Source organism: Choloepus didactylus, chromosome 6, assembly GCF_015220235.1.
Source record: "Choloepus didactylus isolate mChoDid1 chromosome 6, mChoDid1.pri, whole genome shotgun sequence".
NCBI classification, from domain to species: Eukaryota; Metazoa; Chordata; class Mammalia; order Pilosa; family Megalonychidae; genus Choloepus; species Choloepus didactylus.
The window spans coordinates 136,575,265-136,590,989 of record NC_051312.1 but is presented as its reverse complement, the minus strand read 5'-3'; the positions used below and the strand labels follow the sequence as shown (position 1 = coordinate 136,590,989).

The following is a 15,725-nucleotide window of genomic DNA, read 5'->3' as shown; positions in this document are numbered from 1 at the left end:
TGCTTGTTCATTCATTCATTCATTCATTCAATTGTTCATTCTTTCTTCAAATACTGATGTCAGGCAATGTGCTGGGCACTAGGATACAAAAATGAGCAAGACACAGTCCCTGCCCTTGAGTTGTGCATAGTCTATGGGGACAAATGTCAACAGACACAAAATAAATGCCATGTGTTGATGTTCAGAGACCTATCCAGCCTTGAAGGAGCACAGGGTACAAAGGCATAGTTGTGACTTGTGGACACTTGTCAGACCTCTTCTTGTGCCTTAATTGCTCCTTTAGGTCTAGCTTTTAGCATAAAATTTGTTCCCATTGACTTTGTGCTAGGCACTTTGCTGAGTGCCTAATTTGAGTGATCTCATTCAATTTTCCCAATAAGAAGGTGTTATTAAAAGTACCTCTATTATTATTATGTCTATTTTCCAGAGAAGGAAACTGAGTCTCTAAGATGCTTCATACTGTATACAACAAGGCCATCTCTGTAGTGGAGTCCATTGACTCAATGCCCATGACCTTGGCTTTGGGGGAGAACCATCCCAGTGACTGTCAGTAGAACAAACTGAGACATGCAGGAGGGTAAACAGTTTGATGAGCTCCATTTTCAGGGGGATAAGAAGAAGGATGGAAAGAATCCAGTGGGTTTTGGGTGACCTCTACAACAGGAGAGACACTAAACCAGACACTTGAGTGTGAAAACTCTAAGGCACCCAGATCCCGTGTCACCTTCCCTGTGTTTGCTAATTCTGCTTCCCTCCATCTGTTTCATTAGCAGCATACATAAATAAACCTAGACAAATAAGTAAGCAAACACAAGGGAAGTTCCCATGGCTTGTTTTAGGGGTCAGGGATGAAAGAGATGGTATCAACTTGAGTAATGAGTCTCATGGGAAAATGAGCACCAGATCAAGTGGGATCAGTTTAACAAGGAAATGAAAGCCTGGGGCATCTGGGGCTAATGGGAAGGAAGAGAGGAGAGCTACTTGGAGCCCATTGGAGCTTGGAGTCTAGACCTGGAGGGTCAACAGGGAGCATCTGGGGTTCCCTGCAAGGCTCTGATCCTTGCCCTTAGCCCCCTCCCATTTTGCTCCAGCCCCCTCTCCTAGCATCTTTGCATCACTGCATATTTCCAATCCACTGTTCAGAGGCAGGAACAACATGATTTTGAGTGGAGAGCTCCAGGTGTGAAGGCGATTTCAGAAAGTAATTACAAGCACAGTTGCATTAATCACTTTCACATGGCCCAGGGGAACACCGTAATTGATAGTTTTTGACAGTGATTGATAGCTTTATTCACACATCCCCCAAGCACGGAGTACTTACCATGTGCCAGGCTCTGTGGCAGAGGCCAGGGCTGTGGAGGCAAATAAGCCAGGGGCTGGGTCTAAGGTGCCATCAGCTGAGCAGAGGAGACCTGGCTCAGTCCAAACCAGGCAAGGCACCCAACCCAGCTGGGGATGCTGGGGGAGGCGGAAGGCTTCTAGGTAGGCAGATACCTGGAAACACCTCCTATTTCACTCAGAAATCTACCCTAAGCCAAAACACAGGAAGGACCCAGTGTCCTTCTGCTCCAGATCGCAGGCCCACCTCTCTGTTTCCACTTTAGATTCCTCTAGTCAAAAAGCCATGACTGTTTCCCTCCATATCTCCTTGGTAAGGTGGCACTCTTTTCCACCATTCTAAAGTTCACTGTTATCGCAGAACAGTATTAACACGTTAACTTAGCAATAATCCTATTCTATTTTGACTATTCCAGGCCCAATCAGATTTGGATTGTTTTCAATCCACACATTTTTTGTTGTTGTTGTTTATCGTTGCTCACTAATCAAAGTGTTTTTGGGGGGAGGGCAGTGGAGAAGCATTTTGCTACCCATACCGTTCCCAAGTATAAACCGTCTACGCAGCCCCACTCTCCGGATGAGAACTTTCTCTCCTTCCCCTGTACCACCAGTCCGCCTCGTTTGCAGCCCTGCCCCCTGCTCTAGTGCTTATTTTCCTCGAGGTGCTTATTTTCCTGGGATACTCTCCTCCTCCCTCCCTCCTTGTTCAGATCCTGGGCATCTTCAAAATCTAGTTCATTCTATACAAGCCATAGACGTTTCCCCAGACTTTTCTCTGTGCCTCCCTCCCCATCTCTTCTCTCTCTGACAAAGAGTCGCCTCCACATTTCACACCACCAGTGTTTAATTGTAGATTGGCTAGTATCTAGCATTGTTTGCTAATCACGTCAAGTACTTTGGCTTTGTTTCCAGAAATCACTTTCAGATCCTTGTAAAGGAAGGTAAGCCTATAGTACGTTCTCTTATTCCCAGGAGGATTAAAGGATGTACTGGGGCCCCTCAGTGTCACTCAGTACATCCCTGCTGATTGAATGGGTGACTGCCTGACCCACTGAAAACAGCTTCCATGCAGACAGCTCACAAAAATCAGCCTCTCCGAAAGTCCTGGGCATAGCACAGCAGGATGTTAGGGTGTAGATCAACCCCAGCTATGCTATTTCATTCCGACTTTACAGCGCCCTTGTTACCAACCTCGTTTTACAGATAAGGAAATGGGGGCTCAGAAATGTTAACTAATGTGCCTAACTAAGCTCACAGAGCTGGGAGTCCATTAATGTCCACTGCCCTTCATGTGGTCAGCTCCACCTTCGGGGAGTGAGAAGCCAAGAAGCCTGTGGCCTCGCCGGGATCCTGAGGGAAAGGGGAGCGTTTACTGTATTCCATTCTTTTTACACGTAAATTTCAAAGGGCTTGCCCCATGGCTCCCTATTCCTGACACCTCTCCTTGCAGGAGAGAGAGCCACGTACAGATGTTTAGAAATACATAGTCACTCCCTCACTCCCTCACTGTGGATAACCGTTCATGCTGAGCAGAGAGGAAAGCACATGATATCATTCATTTCACTCCTCGGTTGCTTTCCTGGGGGAGGTAAATTTGTTGCATATTTTAGCAAGGCTGCAGAAGATTACTAGGGTGACCATAAGATTTGTGGTCCCAACCAAGACACTTTGAGAATGAACAGGGGTTCTAAAAATAACCAATAGGCATTAACTGATCTACAAGAGATGTAATCCAGAACTGCGCTGGGCAAACGAAGAAGTGTGTTCTCCCTACAGAAAATCTGGGTGCTGAGGGACCCCCAACACTCCTCAAGCACACATCAGTCAGCAACTGCTTTCTATTCAACCCCATTTAGAATTCATTCATTCATCCACTCACTCATTCAATAAAATATCCACGTGAAAGGACTTTTGGGCAGCCTCGTGAAGAAGACAAAAACCCTGCCCTCATGAAAGTTCATTCAGCAGAGGTAGGTGGAAAGTAAATAAATGGAACATGTGCTATCAGGCAGTGATGAGGACTGCCAAGAAAAATCAAGAAGGGCTGAGGCGATGGGGAGAGATGCAGGGTGAGGGTGGAGGGAAGCCCTCCCTGAGGGTGCCTCCTGCAGGTCAGGGGGGAAGAAGCAAGCAGGAAAAGGAACAAAACGCACCACGGCTCTGAGGACAAAAGAGCTGGGAGGCTGGGGGAGCAGAAAGCAAGCCCACGTGGAGAAAGGCCAGAGTCGAGATGGGAATAGATCATCTAGGGCCTGTGGTCCCAGGTTTGAATTTCATCCTGAGTGAGATGGGAAGCCATAGGAAGGTTTGCACAAGGGAATGCTGAAATCTGATTTGCATTTGAAGAAGAATCACTCTGGCTGCTGTAGAGAACATGCAGTGGAGGGCAAGCACAGAGGGGGAGAGTCGGCGATGGTGACGGTCCAGGTGCCAGGTGAGGGGGCATGGGCCAGGGCGGAGGCTGCTGGACAGGTAAGCCGGGTGGACACTGGATGCTTCCAGCACAGGACTGACCAATGGCCAGCCCCGGCCTGGCCCTAGGTTCCTCCCTAGGCTTGCTCTCCAATGTCTCCAAGGCGGCGGACGTCAGACACAAGCTGCCTTGGTCCCCGTGGGCAGGAGTGGGGTGGGCCCCGAACATCCTTACCTTTGGCTCTGTGGTCTTCCTCCTTGGGGCACTTTCCCCCTTCCCACCATTTGCGCTTCAGGATTTCCAGGCGGTTGTTCTCCTGCAGCTGGAGGATGGCCAGGTCAAACTCATCCCGGAAGACGGAGCCTGTAAGGTTCACAGGAGAGCCCAGAACACAGGTTATGAATGCCCTTGTGCATCCCTCAGCTCCATTTCCCGGTCAGCCTCCGTGTACTCCACCCACTTTGACTTCAGGAGGGGAATGAAGGATGGAGTGGGTGTCCCCGCAGGGCCCCTGCCCTCCGCTCCGCCCGATCTAAGAAACTTCCATGGAGAGGAGAGCGTCTTGGCTTCACAACTGGGCGCTCAATCTTTCCCACTTGGCTTCTCTCCACACTGACTGGTGGGTCAAGCCTGTGCCAAAGACCCCCAGTGTGGGTCAAGGAACAGCTTTCCAGGCACTTGCACCATCCCGCCCCACCCCAGCCCTGCCACCTTCCAAATTAAAAAACGACGATCTATCCAGGTTAAATGGTCTGCCCCCCACCCCACCCTGCCCAGCAAGGAGCCGGCTGCAAAGCTTCCCAGAGACCTCCAGGGTCCAAGATGGAAATGTTCTGTGCTACAGTCCTCTGAGTCACAGAGTTGTCTATTTTATATTTGATTTATATTAGGTTCTCAGGCACTTGTAACTCTCACAACATTGCATCTGACAATCATTTACCCAGGGCGGTCCCCAGCTGAGAGAGAAGAGTATCCCAGAGCATGCTGGGAGCCTCCTCTTGCCTGCGAGCATGGAGAAACCCATCACAAGGCATCCCAGACCTTCAGAGCCGAGTGCCCCAGATGCACTGCCCACCTGCCTCCCTCCTCAAACAGAAGGCTTCTGTTCATTGCGATTATTTTTTAATTTTTCTAATGGAATATGGTCAAGGAGCTTTGGTTCTAGAATTTAGTTTTAATCACAAAACCAGGCTTAATGAAACTGTGGTAAGCTCAATGCCCCCAGCACAGGCTGAGGCCTGAGGTCATTAAGGAAAAAGCTGCCAAAAGGCTGCAAATCAACTCAGCTGCCCAGTTTTATTGCCCAAGCTCTGGGAAGGCCTGACATGAACGCAGGCCCCAGAGAAAAAAAAGACTGTGGTGAAGGAGTCATGCCTCGGGCAGCGCTTGGAACGAGTAGATCAGTGCTTCTGAAGCTGTAATGTGCTCAGGCATCTCCTGGGAATCTTGTTAAAATGCAGATTTAGATTCAATAGGTCTGGGATGAGCCTGAGACCCTGCATTTCTAACAAGCTCCAAGGTGAGGCCGATTCTGCTGGTCCACGGACAAGACTTCGAGAGGTAAGACTTCCTTTGATTCCGACAGCTCAGGACTCCACGGATAGACCCTTTCCACCTACAGACACAACTGCGCTTGGGCATGCAAACCCTGAGGCTGCAGCACCAAATGTGTCTGTCTAACTGACCTGGGCGGACGTCAACAGCACCTCATATACTGGGTACCTGATACACATCCGCAGTGAATGGACACATGAGCAAGTTGCCTCGCAGATATCGTTCAGTGGGGAGACTACTCAATATTTCAGGTTTGGAGACAACTGTCCAGCCCAGCAAACCATTTCAAACACTCTCCAGGCATTTTCAATCCAACCTCAAGGCACCCCAGGGAATGCGTGACAAGCCTATTCTGCTTACTCCATGTTTGCCCCTTAGCTCCTAAACCACCCGACTAACTTTTCAATCTTGTCCCTTGTTCTGTTTCTCTTAATTCTCCTGGGTCCCACCATATTTCTTATTCTATAGTTATGCACATCCTTCTTTCAGGCTTGTCTTTCCTGGACATAATCTCGGCTGGATCTAAATTCTGTCTCATCGGTGGACTTTTCCCAGTCTGATTTGACAACCTGGGCAAACTGATGGTTCTCTTTACCTAACCTATCCTGTCTGGCTGGTGGGGCCCATTTGGAAACACGGTCTGGAGAATGAAGTGCTGGATTCGGAGACAAACATCCCAGGCTCAAGCCCAGCTCCTCTACTTATTCCGTGACCTTGGACAAGCTGTTCTGAATCCCAGTTCTAACCTGAGCAGAATGGGAGTATCCACACCTGCCTGGCAAGTGGGACAATTAAGTGAGATGACACATGTGAAAGTAGCACCCTGTCAGACTCAGAAAAATAAATGCATTTCCCTCCGTTTTCTTACTTGGTTATTGAATATTTCTAGAGTCGGTCTGTTTTACCTCAACTCTCTATAGTTTTGTTCCACAAAACCTTTTGTAGTGCTTGACATTTCAGTTAGAAATGTTAAATTGCCACAGTATTATCAAGGTGCACCTTAAGTTCAATTTGTTTCTCACTCCACCATCTTGAAACAAAATGTCAGGCAATAAATTTCTTGAGGAGGTCCATAATCTGTGATATTAATGGACATCAATGAAATATGTTGGTACGTAGAGGGGATGGAGGTTTGAGTGCTCTGGGTGAGGCCCCCAGTTTACAAAACTACTGCTGACAAAATTTACCGAGTACAAGGATGAACCATATTATTACTTATGTTACTCTGCTTGGTTTCTGCATAGTCTTTAAGATGTTTTCTGCTTTTGTCACATAACAAAGGGAGCTATGGAAAAGATGGGAAGGGGATTAATATTCCCCAGGACAGGCAAATGGGAGACACTGTGGTTGAGACACCTGGCCAGATTTAACCTCTACACTAACCCCGTGAGGTAAGTATTAGAAACCCAGGTCTACAAATGAGATAATTGAAGCTCAGAGAGGGTAAGTAACCTATACAAGGTCCCACAGCCCTTAACCAGGATTCATTCCCAGGTCTGCAGGATGCTGAGTCCATGTTCTTTACGCTCTATAGGTTAAGTGAATCCTATCATTTGTAGAGCTTTGAGTTAGGTAAAGATCAGTTGAAGGGATGTGTCATATACCAGCAAAAAAATGCACATGCTATGTATCAATTTCCTCACAAGCTGATGGTTTCAGTTCCTGCATCTTCCTCTGCTACTTTGTCAAGGACAACCTCACCTCTCAGTGGCTCTCAATAGTGTGTGTGTGTGTGTGTGTGTGTGTGTGTGTGTGTGTGTGTGTGTGTGGTGGGGTGGGGAAGTGCATATGAGAATCATCTGGCGAACATTTTCAAGTTCCGCTACAATCTCAGCAAGTAGCTAACATGTAATATGCTCCCCTCTCTCATCCTCCAGGGGAGATACTATCATGAGGGAAGGCCCAGAGGATGAATGTCCTTTACAAAGCACAGCTGGGATACCTTTTTGGCAGCCAAATACCTCTACGCTCCTATTACAAAAGCAGATGGCACACAGTTGCAAGCTGAATCCCAGAGTTCTATGCCCATCCTCAATTATGCAAGCTGACCCAGAGTGCATGGATCAGGGAAATCCACAAATAATTGGACAGCCATCTCCTCTCATCATGTCAGTCCCCTTTTGCAGTAAACTTTTCACCAGGGACATTAACAAATAGCAAAAATAATTCATTGGAGTTTTACTCTCTCTTCCCTCTCCTTCCCGCTGTTAGCAGAGACGTCAATCAACAGAGAAATGGCAGGAAGCAGGAGAGAGGAGGATCAGAGGTCTAAAGAATCCACTGAGGGCCCTTTAATAATTAAGGATTGCGTATTGATCACTGATTTGTAGAAGTGTGTCAGTTGGTTTTTTTTGAACCTTGAGAGTGTCCATGTAAAGTCACTGTTAGACTAGTTCTAAAAAAAGGGGTTGTTGAATTCGACACTGTGTCCAGTGGTTTTGGCTACCCTGCACCTGTCTGGATGAAGCTACCCCACGAGGCTGCTGCTCTCCTGCATACCGACTGGCATGCCAATCCCATAGCCCTTGGTGTCCAGCAGGCCCCCAATCTGAGTGAGGTTGCAGTTGCGCTGCCGATAGTACTCATTCATGGTGGACTCCAGGAGGAAGGCGTAGTTGGAATTCAACACCCTGGCGATTCCCTCCTCTGTGCTCTTCACAAACACACTCGGCTGCTTGGAATACATGTAATTCCACATGCGTTGATAGGTCTGGTAGCGGGAATTCTGAAAAAAGAACAAAAGGAAGCAGGATTGGGAAAAGAGAAAGGAAATGTTAGTTTGAAAAGGGAGGGAATCAAAGCAGGTCTTAAAATCCTGCCATTCCATGAATCAATCTCCTCCTTATATTCAATAATTTTTTCCCTTTCCTTCTCCCTACTCATGATGTCCACTGGGGCCATATTAGCATGTGCATAATGGTAGGAGGAGGAAGTTGTGATTTTTATACCTTTTACAGAAAGATGGAGAAGCAGCAGGGTAATAAGGCACCATAAGCTCTGCCTACTGGTTTCATAACTTCAGGTTTTGCCTCATCTACCCTAGAGGGTCTTCCATTGCCAACCTCCATGTTCTCGCAGAAGTAAGAACTGAAATTCGGGTTATGGTCCCTTCACTGTCCTTCAGGTTGGGGGCAGTGAACTCAAGTTCATTTGGGACTTCTATAAGAGACACCATCTGAAGGAGAGGTGCTAACTATTTCTAGCATCCTAACCCAATTTATCAGTCACATACCCAACACGGGCTGCCACGTCACAAATAATAACAAGACTGAGAGAATTCTGGGGATCTATCTGAACTTTGTGTTTGGATAACACCTTCACTGATCTCTCTGCCAATAAGCACTGAGACTTGTATGGAAAATAGAAAACTGAAGGTCTTGGACATGTTGCATGTGAAAATGAGCTTCTTGGGTAGTAGGTTCATTAGAAACCTATCAACCCTAGGGGAAGTCTGCTTCCTTAGAGATCTTGAAGACTATGAGAACTACTCATCTTTCTGGCCTGGCTCTGTCAGCTTTGGTGATCAGTGAGTTGGTAGAATAACACACCCTGCCAAAGAACTCCAAAGAAGTCCCTATCTGAGACCTATCAAATCTGGGATCAATGAAATCAGTTCATCTTAATCTAGTACTTCTCAAACTTTAGTCATTTGTATACATATTATTTTAATCATGCTTTGTCTAAGTACTACCTACAGGATTCAACTCACTTTAGAAAATTTAAATGCATACACTAGCTTCCTCCTATGCAGCAATATAAATAAAATTACAAGTTGGATTCACTACACACATTTTTCTTTTCTAATGCCCACTAAAATAAATATAAAACTAAAAATAATTCTGCCACATTGTACCTAAAATCATCTCAGACACCACCAGTGGCTCACATCTAACACTCTGGGACATGCTGATATTAACCCAATGTCCCTTTAGGACCTCATTCCAGGGCTATTTTGTGGAGCAGGAGATCAATGAGCCTCATGTGGACATCTCAAGCAGATGTCCAAAAGAAGTAAAGGGTTGAGGAGAGATGTTTTTGTCTCCAGCAGACAAACATCTCGACTTTATTCTGCCCAATGCCCAGTGCTTGTGAGCAGCCGAACGGGGTTTACTTGGAAGAAGGTCATGCTGGAGCCTCCGTGAATTGTGCCGTACTCAATGGCAGTCTGGTCTGCCAGGTCATCCACCGACTCGATGGGCACGTCCATGCGCTGCACAGTCAGGAAGGCTGCCAGGTTGGCCGTGTAGGATGAGATGATGATCAGCGTGAATGCCCACCTATGCAGGAAGAGACCAGAAGTCATTATTGCCTGGGCACCATCAGGAGCCTTAGTCCTCATCCCAGTCCCGCTGGGACATGGCAGTGACCCAGCGTCCCTCTTCGGAAGGAAGTCACAGCTTAGTGGATGGAGAGAATGGAGGCAGGGGTGTATGATGTCAACAGAAATGAATGAAATTTGCGAGGGTTGCCTGGAAGGAGACAGCTGATTTTTATTTTATATTTTTAGTTTCCTAAAGAGGTGGCCATTGGGTGGTTATTCAAAAGAGGGGTAGTCCATATGTGTGAGACAGCTTGGGAGACTATGAGAAGTAATAGTAAAGGTGCTAAGGATGCTAGCTAGCTTTGAGGGTTTGGTTCTGTGCTAGAGCTGGGGTGCTGGCTCTGCCTCCTCATGGTGAAGCCAACCAATACTTAGACAAGAATGCCATTTACCGAGCACCTACCATGAGCCACGTAACCCCTTCAAAATTCTTATCCCTAATTTTACAGACAAGGAAATTGGGGCTCAGAGGAGGGAAGTAACTTGCCAAGTAAAACACTGATAAATTCGTATTTTAAAACCGGGTCCGCAAATTGTAACAGCAGAAGAAACTCTGATTAAGACCAACTGGGGAAAAGCACCTTTGAACTGCTGAAAAGTTGCAATTAGAAAAATACTCTTGCAAGCATCATGGCATTTCAAAATAGAAGGATGTTTTATTGGGTACACAGAACTCATTTAAAATTAGAATAATTTTGCATCTCAGGTAGCATATACACTAACACCATTAAAAAGAGGTTGTTCACTTAAGTAGGCTAAACAAGCCTTCTACCGCCTGGTCAACAGTATAGATTTGCACCCCAATCCCTCTGTAGGTGGTTCAATAATGTATCTAAGAATAATTTAGTTTGGGTAATCACAAATTCTGAACTGGTGAGTTGCCAACTAATGCATAGCGTTTGCCACAGAACTCAGCAGCTTCCAGGAGGATTTTCAAGAGCAGGAGGCCCCATTGCCCCTTTTGCCACTGTGTCCAAGAGCTCATGCCCCTGCTTCCCCCATCGTGAAGTGGCAGGGGCATCCGCGGACTCAGTGGGCTCATCTACATGTTAGACTATCTGTAGGGTGGTCTGGTTTGTACTTTTGGCTTTGTCACATCCACCTATGAGCCCTTGGGGGGAAGTCACTCACCTTCTCTGAGCCTGTTTACTTATCTAATGGGGTAATAATGCCTACTCTGCCTATCTTCTGAGACTGTATGAGATCAAGTGAGGTAGTATGTAATCGGTGCTTATTAATCTATAAAGTGCTATGTGAATGTGAGCTACAGAGAGATAGATAGACCTTCAGACTGAATATGGGACAAAGATCATTTGGCCACCTTCTTCCCACTGTCCCTATTTATGACCTGTAAGTGCCAGGTGTCCTTCTATGCCCAAGACCTGCTTTCCTTGCCCCTGCCTCAGCTCTAACCCTCTCTTTGGACGATACCTGGGTTAGGTTCAGGGGAGGGTGAGGCCCAGCAGGGAGACAGTGTTCTGGAGTGGCTTGGCTCCATTGGCCAGTGTCTTGGGTTAATGAGCCTGGGTGTGGACATGACTTCAGAGAGGGTGGGGATGTTCTCTCAGCCCTGTGGTTATGCCCCGGCATCTGCTCCAGCCCAAGCAGCCATGCGGCCATTTACATCACTGGTCACAAGGGGAACTCAGTGTGAGAGCAGAAGTGGCTGAGCACAAGCCCAAGCCCCCTGCAGAGAAAGCAGATTGCACCCAAGCTCTCTCTGGAGGGTTAGGGGAGCTGCTGTGCTCCTGTGTGGAAGGGGTACCATCAGGTGTAAAGCTGGCATTCCTTTTAGCCACATGGCATTTGTGTCACTTGTTCCGGGCGAGGAGGCAAAGGTAGGACACTGTGGCCCTGCCTTTGGGCCTCCCACTCAGCCAGGGAACTGATAGAACAGAGGCCCCAAATTCATAACTAAGAATTCATAATTCAGAGAGGGATTATTATTATTATTATTATTATTAGGGGCACAATAACTGCTGGGTTCGGGGACTGCTGAGAGCTGCTGTGCTGGGCTCTCCGAGAGCTGAGCCACCTCCCACCCACTCTCCGGGGCAGAGTAACCAAGCACCCTGAGCAGTGAGCTAAAGCAGCACTGGGCAGAGGGCACAGGAGAACAGACGGCCCCTCCAGGACCAGGCTGAAGTTCCTGGGGGCGGGGAGCTGGTGGATGGGTGGACCAGGCAATAGGGCCCTGCGTGCAGGGAGCAGGCATCCTCTGGGAGGAGAACCCCAGGTGGAAAGGCACCAACACCTGCAGCTGACATCTGCTTGTCTCCCACATCTTTTGCCCTGATTTTCTGGATTTTGAAGGAGCTCCGTGACTGTGCCCAGTCTGTCCCTTCTTCCTGAGACCCAGTTCTCCACAGTGGTGACTTTTCAACACTATCTGGTAAAGGAAAAGGACCTTGCCCAAATAGTTTGATTCCTGCATGTTCCCTGGTAGGGAAAATGAGAACATCAGGTGGGAGGAGGGCACTATCCACCTGTGCTCTCACCTTCCCTTCAGCCTGCCAGCCCATCACCTCCTCGGTCCATCAGCTGCAGCTCCACTGGCTCCTCCGGTAACTCTCCAGACCACCCCACCACCCCCAGACCACCTGTTCCGAGGGGTGACGATGCTACTTTTCCTTAGACAGGGCTGAGAAGGAGGGGAGAGAAGCATGACTGCAAATCCTATAAGCTATGGCAGCCAAACCTAACAGTGCATTTTAAAATGAGGACCTGGAACTTGTATTCTACCAACTTGACTCTTAAGACAAGTTAGCTATGAACACCCACTTCAGCAGGCCCGTTGATCCACAGGTGACTCTCAGACCTTGGAATCTAATAGAGCTTTCCCTCCAATTTCTCCCTTCAGGGACAGGAATGCCTATCCCATGTCTGTCCCACCATTGTATTTTGGAAGCAGATACCTTGTGTTTTAGGTTTCACAGGTCCACCCTGTGGGATTGCCCCAAGATGAACCATAGCCATAACTAATTTTTATGAGAATTTGGACTTAGAGTTATTACTGAAATACATGCATATGTCTGTATATACATATATGTGTGTGTGTATATATATATATATGGGTATATGTATACAAATATATGTACTCCTTTCCCCCATAACTGTCTAATAATAATTATCAGTCCATACATTTATATAGCATTTTCAGGTTTTCAAACAGCTAGCTTTCCCATGCATTGATTCATTTGACAAATTTCTTCTTGCCCTGCATAAACCAAGAGAGGAAGGCGTTTCCAGCAGAGCCTGGCTGACCCCCATGGTGGGGAGGTTGGGCTTCTTGCTGTCAGTGCACTCTCCAGGTCCTGTCCAACTCCGAGGGGCAGAGAGTGTGCATTTGCCCACACCTGCTGTGGCCAGAGGCCAGGTGCCGAGAAACCGAGCTGGAGACGGCTGGCAGAGGGGGGTGAGACATGGCTGTGGGCCTGGCTGCCCTCCTGCAGGGACTTCCTGCCCCACGCTCACATCTGTATAAAATCTGCATGTGCTTTGAAGGCCCAGACACCCAGCCTCAGGTTATTTTCAGGTCAGGAAGTTGTCAAGGCTTTGCCAAGGGCCATCAAGACTGCTATCTCCCCCATCTGGCTTCCTGAGTTGGCTCCCCTCTTTATCCAGACCACAGAGGCAGAGAAAGGGAAAGGAATAGGCTAGCAGAAGTGTCCCCCACGACCCCCACACCTTCTTGTGGTCAGCAACCCCAGCTGGAGTCTTGCTTGGAAGGAAGAGGCCGTGGGGCAATCCCACAGGGTGGTGAAGGCCCCTGCCTACCAGAGGATGCCCGCTGGGTCTGGCCCCGTCTCCACCTGGGATCTTACCAGACGCCGCTGACGCAGCGGGTGGACAAGGCCCGCGGGGCGATGGTGGAGCCCTGCTGCATGAAGCCCCCAACCGGAAACCAGAGGCTGTTGCCAAGCGAGTACTGATTCACCAGGAGGTTGCACCGGCCCTGGGCACATGGGTGTGGGCTGTACCACTCGTAGGGGGTCAACCTGTGGGCAAAATGGACAGGTACCATGTCATAGGGACACCGAGGGCACGGGAGAGGATTGGGGAGCTCTCCTCTCTGGTCTCACCCCTCTGGAACTGGCTCTGCGGCCCCGGGCAAGCCACTGCCCTTGGCTGGACTTGGCTGTTCTCAACCCCGAAATGAGGAGGTTGGACAAGGCTGGTGGTTTTCAAACTTTTTCTTTAATCAAAGAAACTATTCCCCAAATAAATTCTGATGTGGAATTCCAAGATACAAAATAGATGACTGTGGAGCCCCTCTACTGGAAGGCGGGAAGGTCAAGGGGTGCAGAGCCTGGAAAGTTGCATGTTCTGACATCCCCAGCCCCCTGGGGTGATCACGGAGGAAACCTAGGACCAGACAGAACCACAGTTTGAAAACCCTCAGCCTAGAGCAGTGGTTCTCAAACTTTAGTCCCCAGTGCAATCACCAAGAAGGCTTGTTAGAATACAGACGGCTGGGCCCTACCTCAAAGTTTCAAATTCTTAGGCAAGGCCTAAGAATTGCAAGTTCCCAGGTGAAAATTCACACTGCTGCTCCAGGGACCCCACTTTGAGAACCACAGCCTAACTGGTCCCCAGGGCTGAGGCTCTCCTTGTCGTCTGCTCTTCAAATTCCCCTGGGGAGCCTGGATTCCACACCCAGAGATTCTGATTTCATTTGTCTGGGGAGGGCCTGGGCATCTGCATTTTTTAGAGCTCCCCTGATGAGTCTGAGGGGGCAGACAGGGCTGGGGAGGGCGTGGCAGTCCCGGCCCCCTCCCGCAGTCTCCTGTGGCCTCCCTGCTGGCTTCTCTCGGAGAAGCCCTTTCTTCCCACTGCCCATTGAGCCCACGCTTTCCCTCTGTTCCCGGCCCCAGTGCCCGTCTCCCACACAAAGCCTTCCAGCTCTGACAGGAGAGGCCATGCACGGGTGTGCACTGGGGGGCGGGGTGTTATCATCATCACTGGTCTTTTCAGTTCCTTCACTCAGCCCACTTGCTCCAATGCTCCTTCACCCACATTTCCACCGATGCCATGTCATTACTGGCACCATGTCCTGGGGGAATGCCTCTCTCCCTGTGTGCCCTACAAACTGGCTACCTAGTGTTGCCTCACCTTGGGGGTTCCTGAGCCTACAACCAGGACAAACCTGGGAGTCTCTAGGATGCAGATTCCCAGACCTCACCCCGAGATCCTAAGATGGTGGTACCTGGAAATACTTTTTTTTTTTTTTCTTTAAGTTCCCCATGTGCCTTAAATCAGCAGTTTTCAAACTTCCCCCCACCCCCTCTAAAATCATACCCATAAATATAATATATGAGATAAAACTGGAGCTGGCAACCCAGCCTCTTCTTACTGCACTGAAGTCTCTGGAACCTCCCTGGAACCTGCACGCTCCATGAAACCCTGTCTGAAAACCACTACCTTAGGTCAGAACATTCCAGGCTCAGGAGTGCAGCACCCAGACCTTTAGCACATCCTGTTTGTTAACACTGCTGCGTGGAGGGTGGGGAAGAGGGGCTGGTTTGAAGTAGGGCTGGCATGTGTGGAGCTGGTAACCAAGTCCTGAGACCATTCTCGGGGACCTCTGGGCCACCCGAGAGCTGTGGCATGCTACTTACAGGGCCTCAGCCAAAGAGGGGCAAGGGTGGATTACAGAGCAGCGGACCCCAGAGCCCGAACTCAGACAGACAGCTTCCTCGCAACAGCACAAACAGCAAGTTGAGGTGGAGAGAAAGTGTCAGACGCATTAGCTCCCATGCATCCTGCCAGACATCACTGATAACAGCTACTTGACAGTGGTAATGCCTCTGGCTCAAGAAGGGTAGGGGGGACGCAAGAACCAGGCTCAGCACCTGCTGTCTTGGGAGGCCACCAGGTTGTGATCAAGACCTTCCTTTGTTGGGCTGGATTTGGTGGCCCTGGATGGCTTTCTGATCTGGGCTTTGATCTCTGTGGATCCTTGGTAGGCTGAGCACTGTCCCTGGGGTCAGGCACCCCACAGACCCTCAGGGTTTGGGACGCTGCTGCTCCATCTCCCAACCGGAGAGAGTGGGCTCCACCTGGAGCTGCTGAATAAACACGCTGGGAGGGAAAACCTCA

The 15,725-nt window shown here is 48.9% G+C and overlaps 1 protein-coding gene across 2 annotated transcripts in view; it reads right to left on the bottom strand.

Moving 5' to 3' along the window:
• The window catches only part of GRIK4 (glutamate ionotropic receptor kainate type subunit 4), a 441,993-nt gene that overhangs the window by 14,037 nt on the left and 412,231 nt on the right, over positions 1–15,725 (bottom strand). For both annotated transcript variants that reach the window (XM_037841751.1, XM_037841749.1), the window contains 4 exons: positions 13,451–13,624; positions 9,417–9,582; positions 7,805–8,030; positions 3,986–4,114 (listed from right to left, as the gene is read on the bottom strand). In XM_037841751.1, coding sequence (XP_037697679.1) covers positions 3,986–4,114; positions 7,805–8,030; positions 9,417–9,582; positions 13,451–13,624 — 695 coding nt within the window. The remainder of the gene's footprint in view (positions 1–3,985; positions 4,115–7,804; positions 8,031–9,416; positions 9,583–13,450; positions 13,625–15,725) is intronic.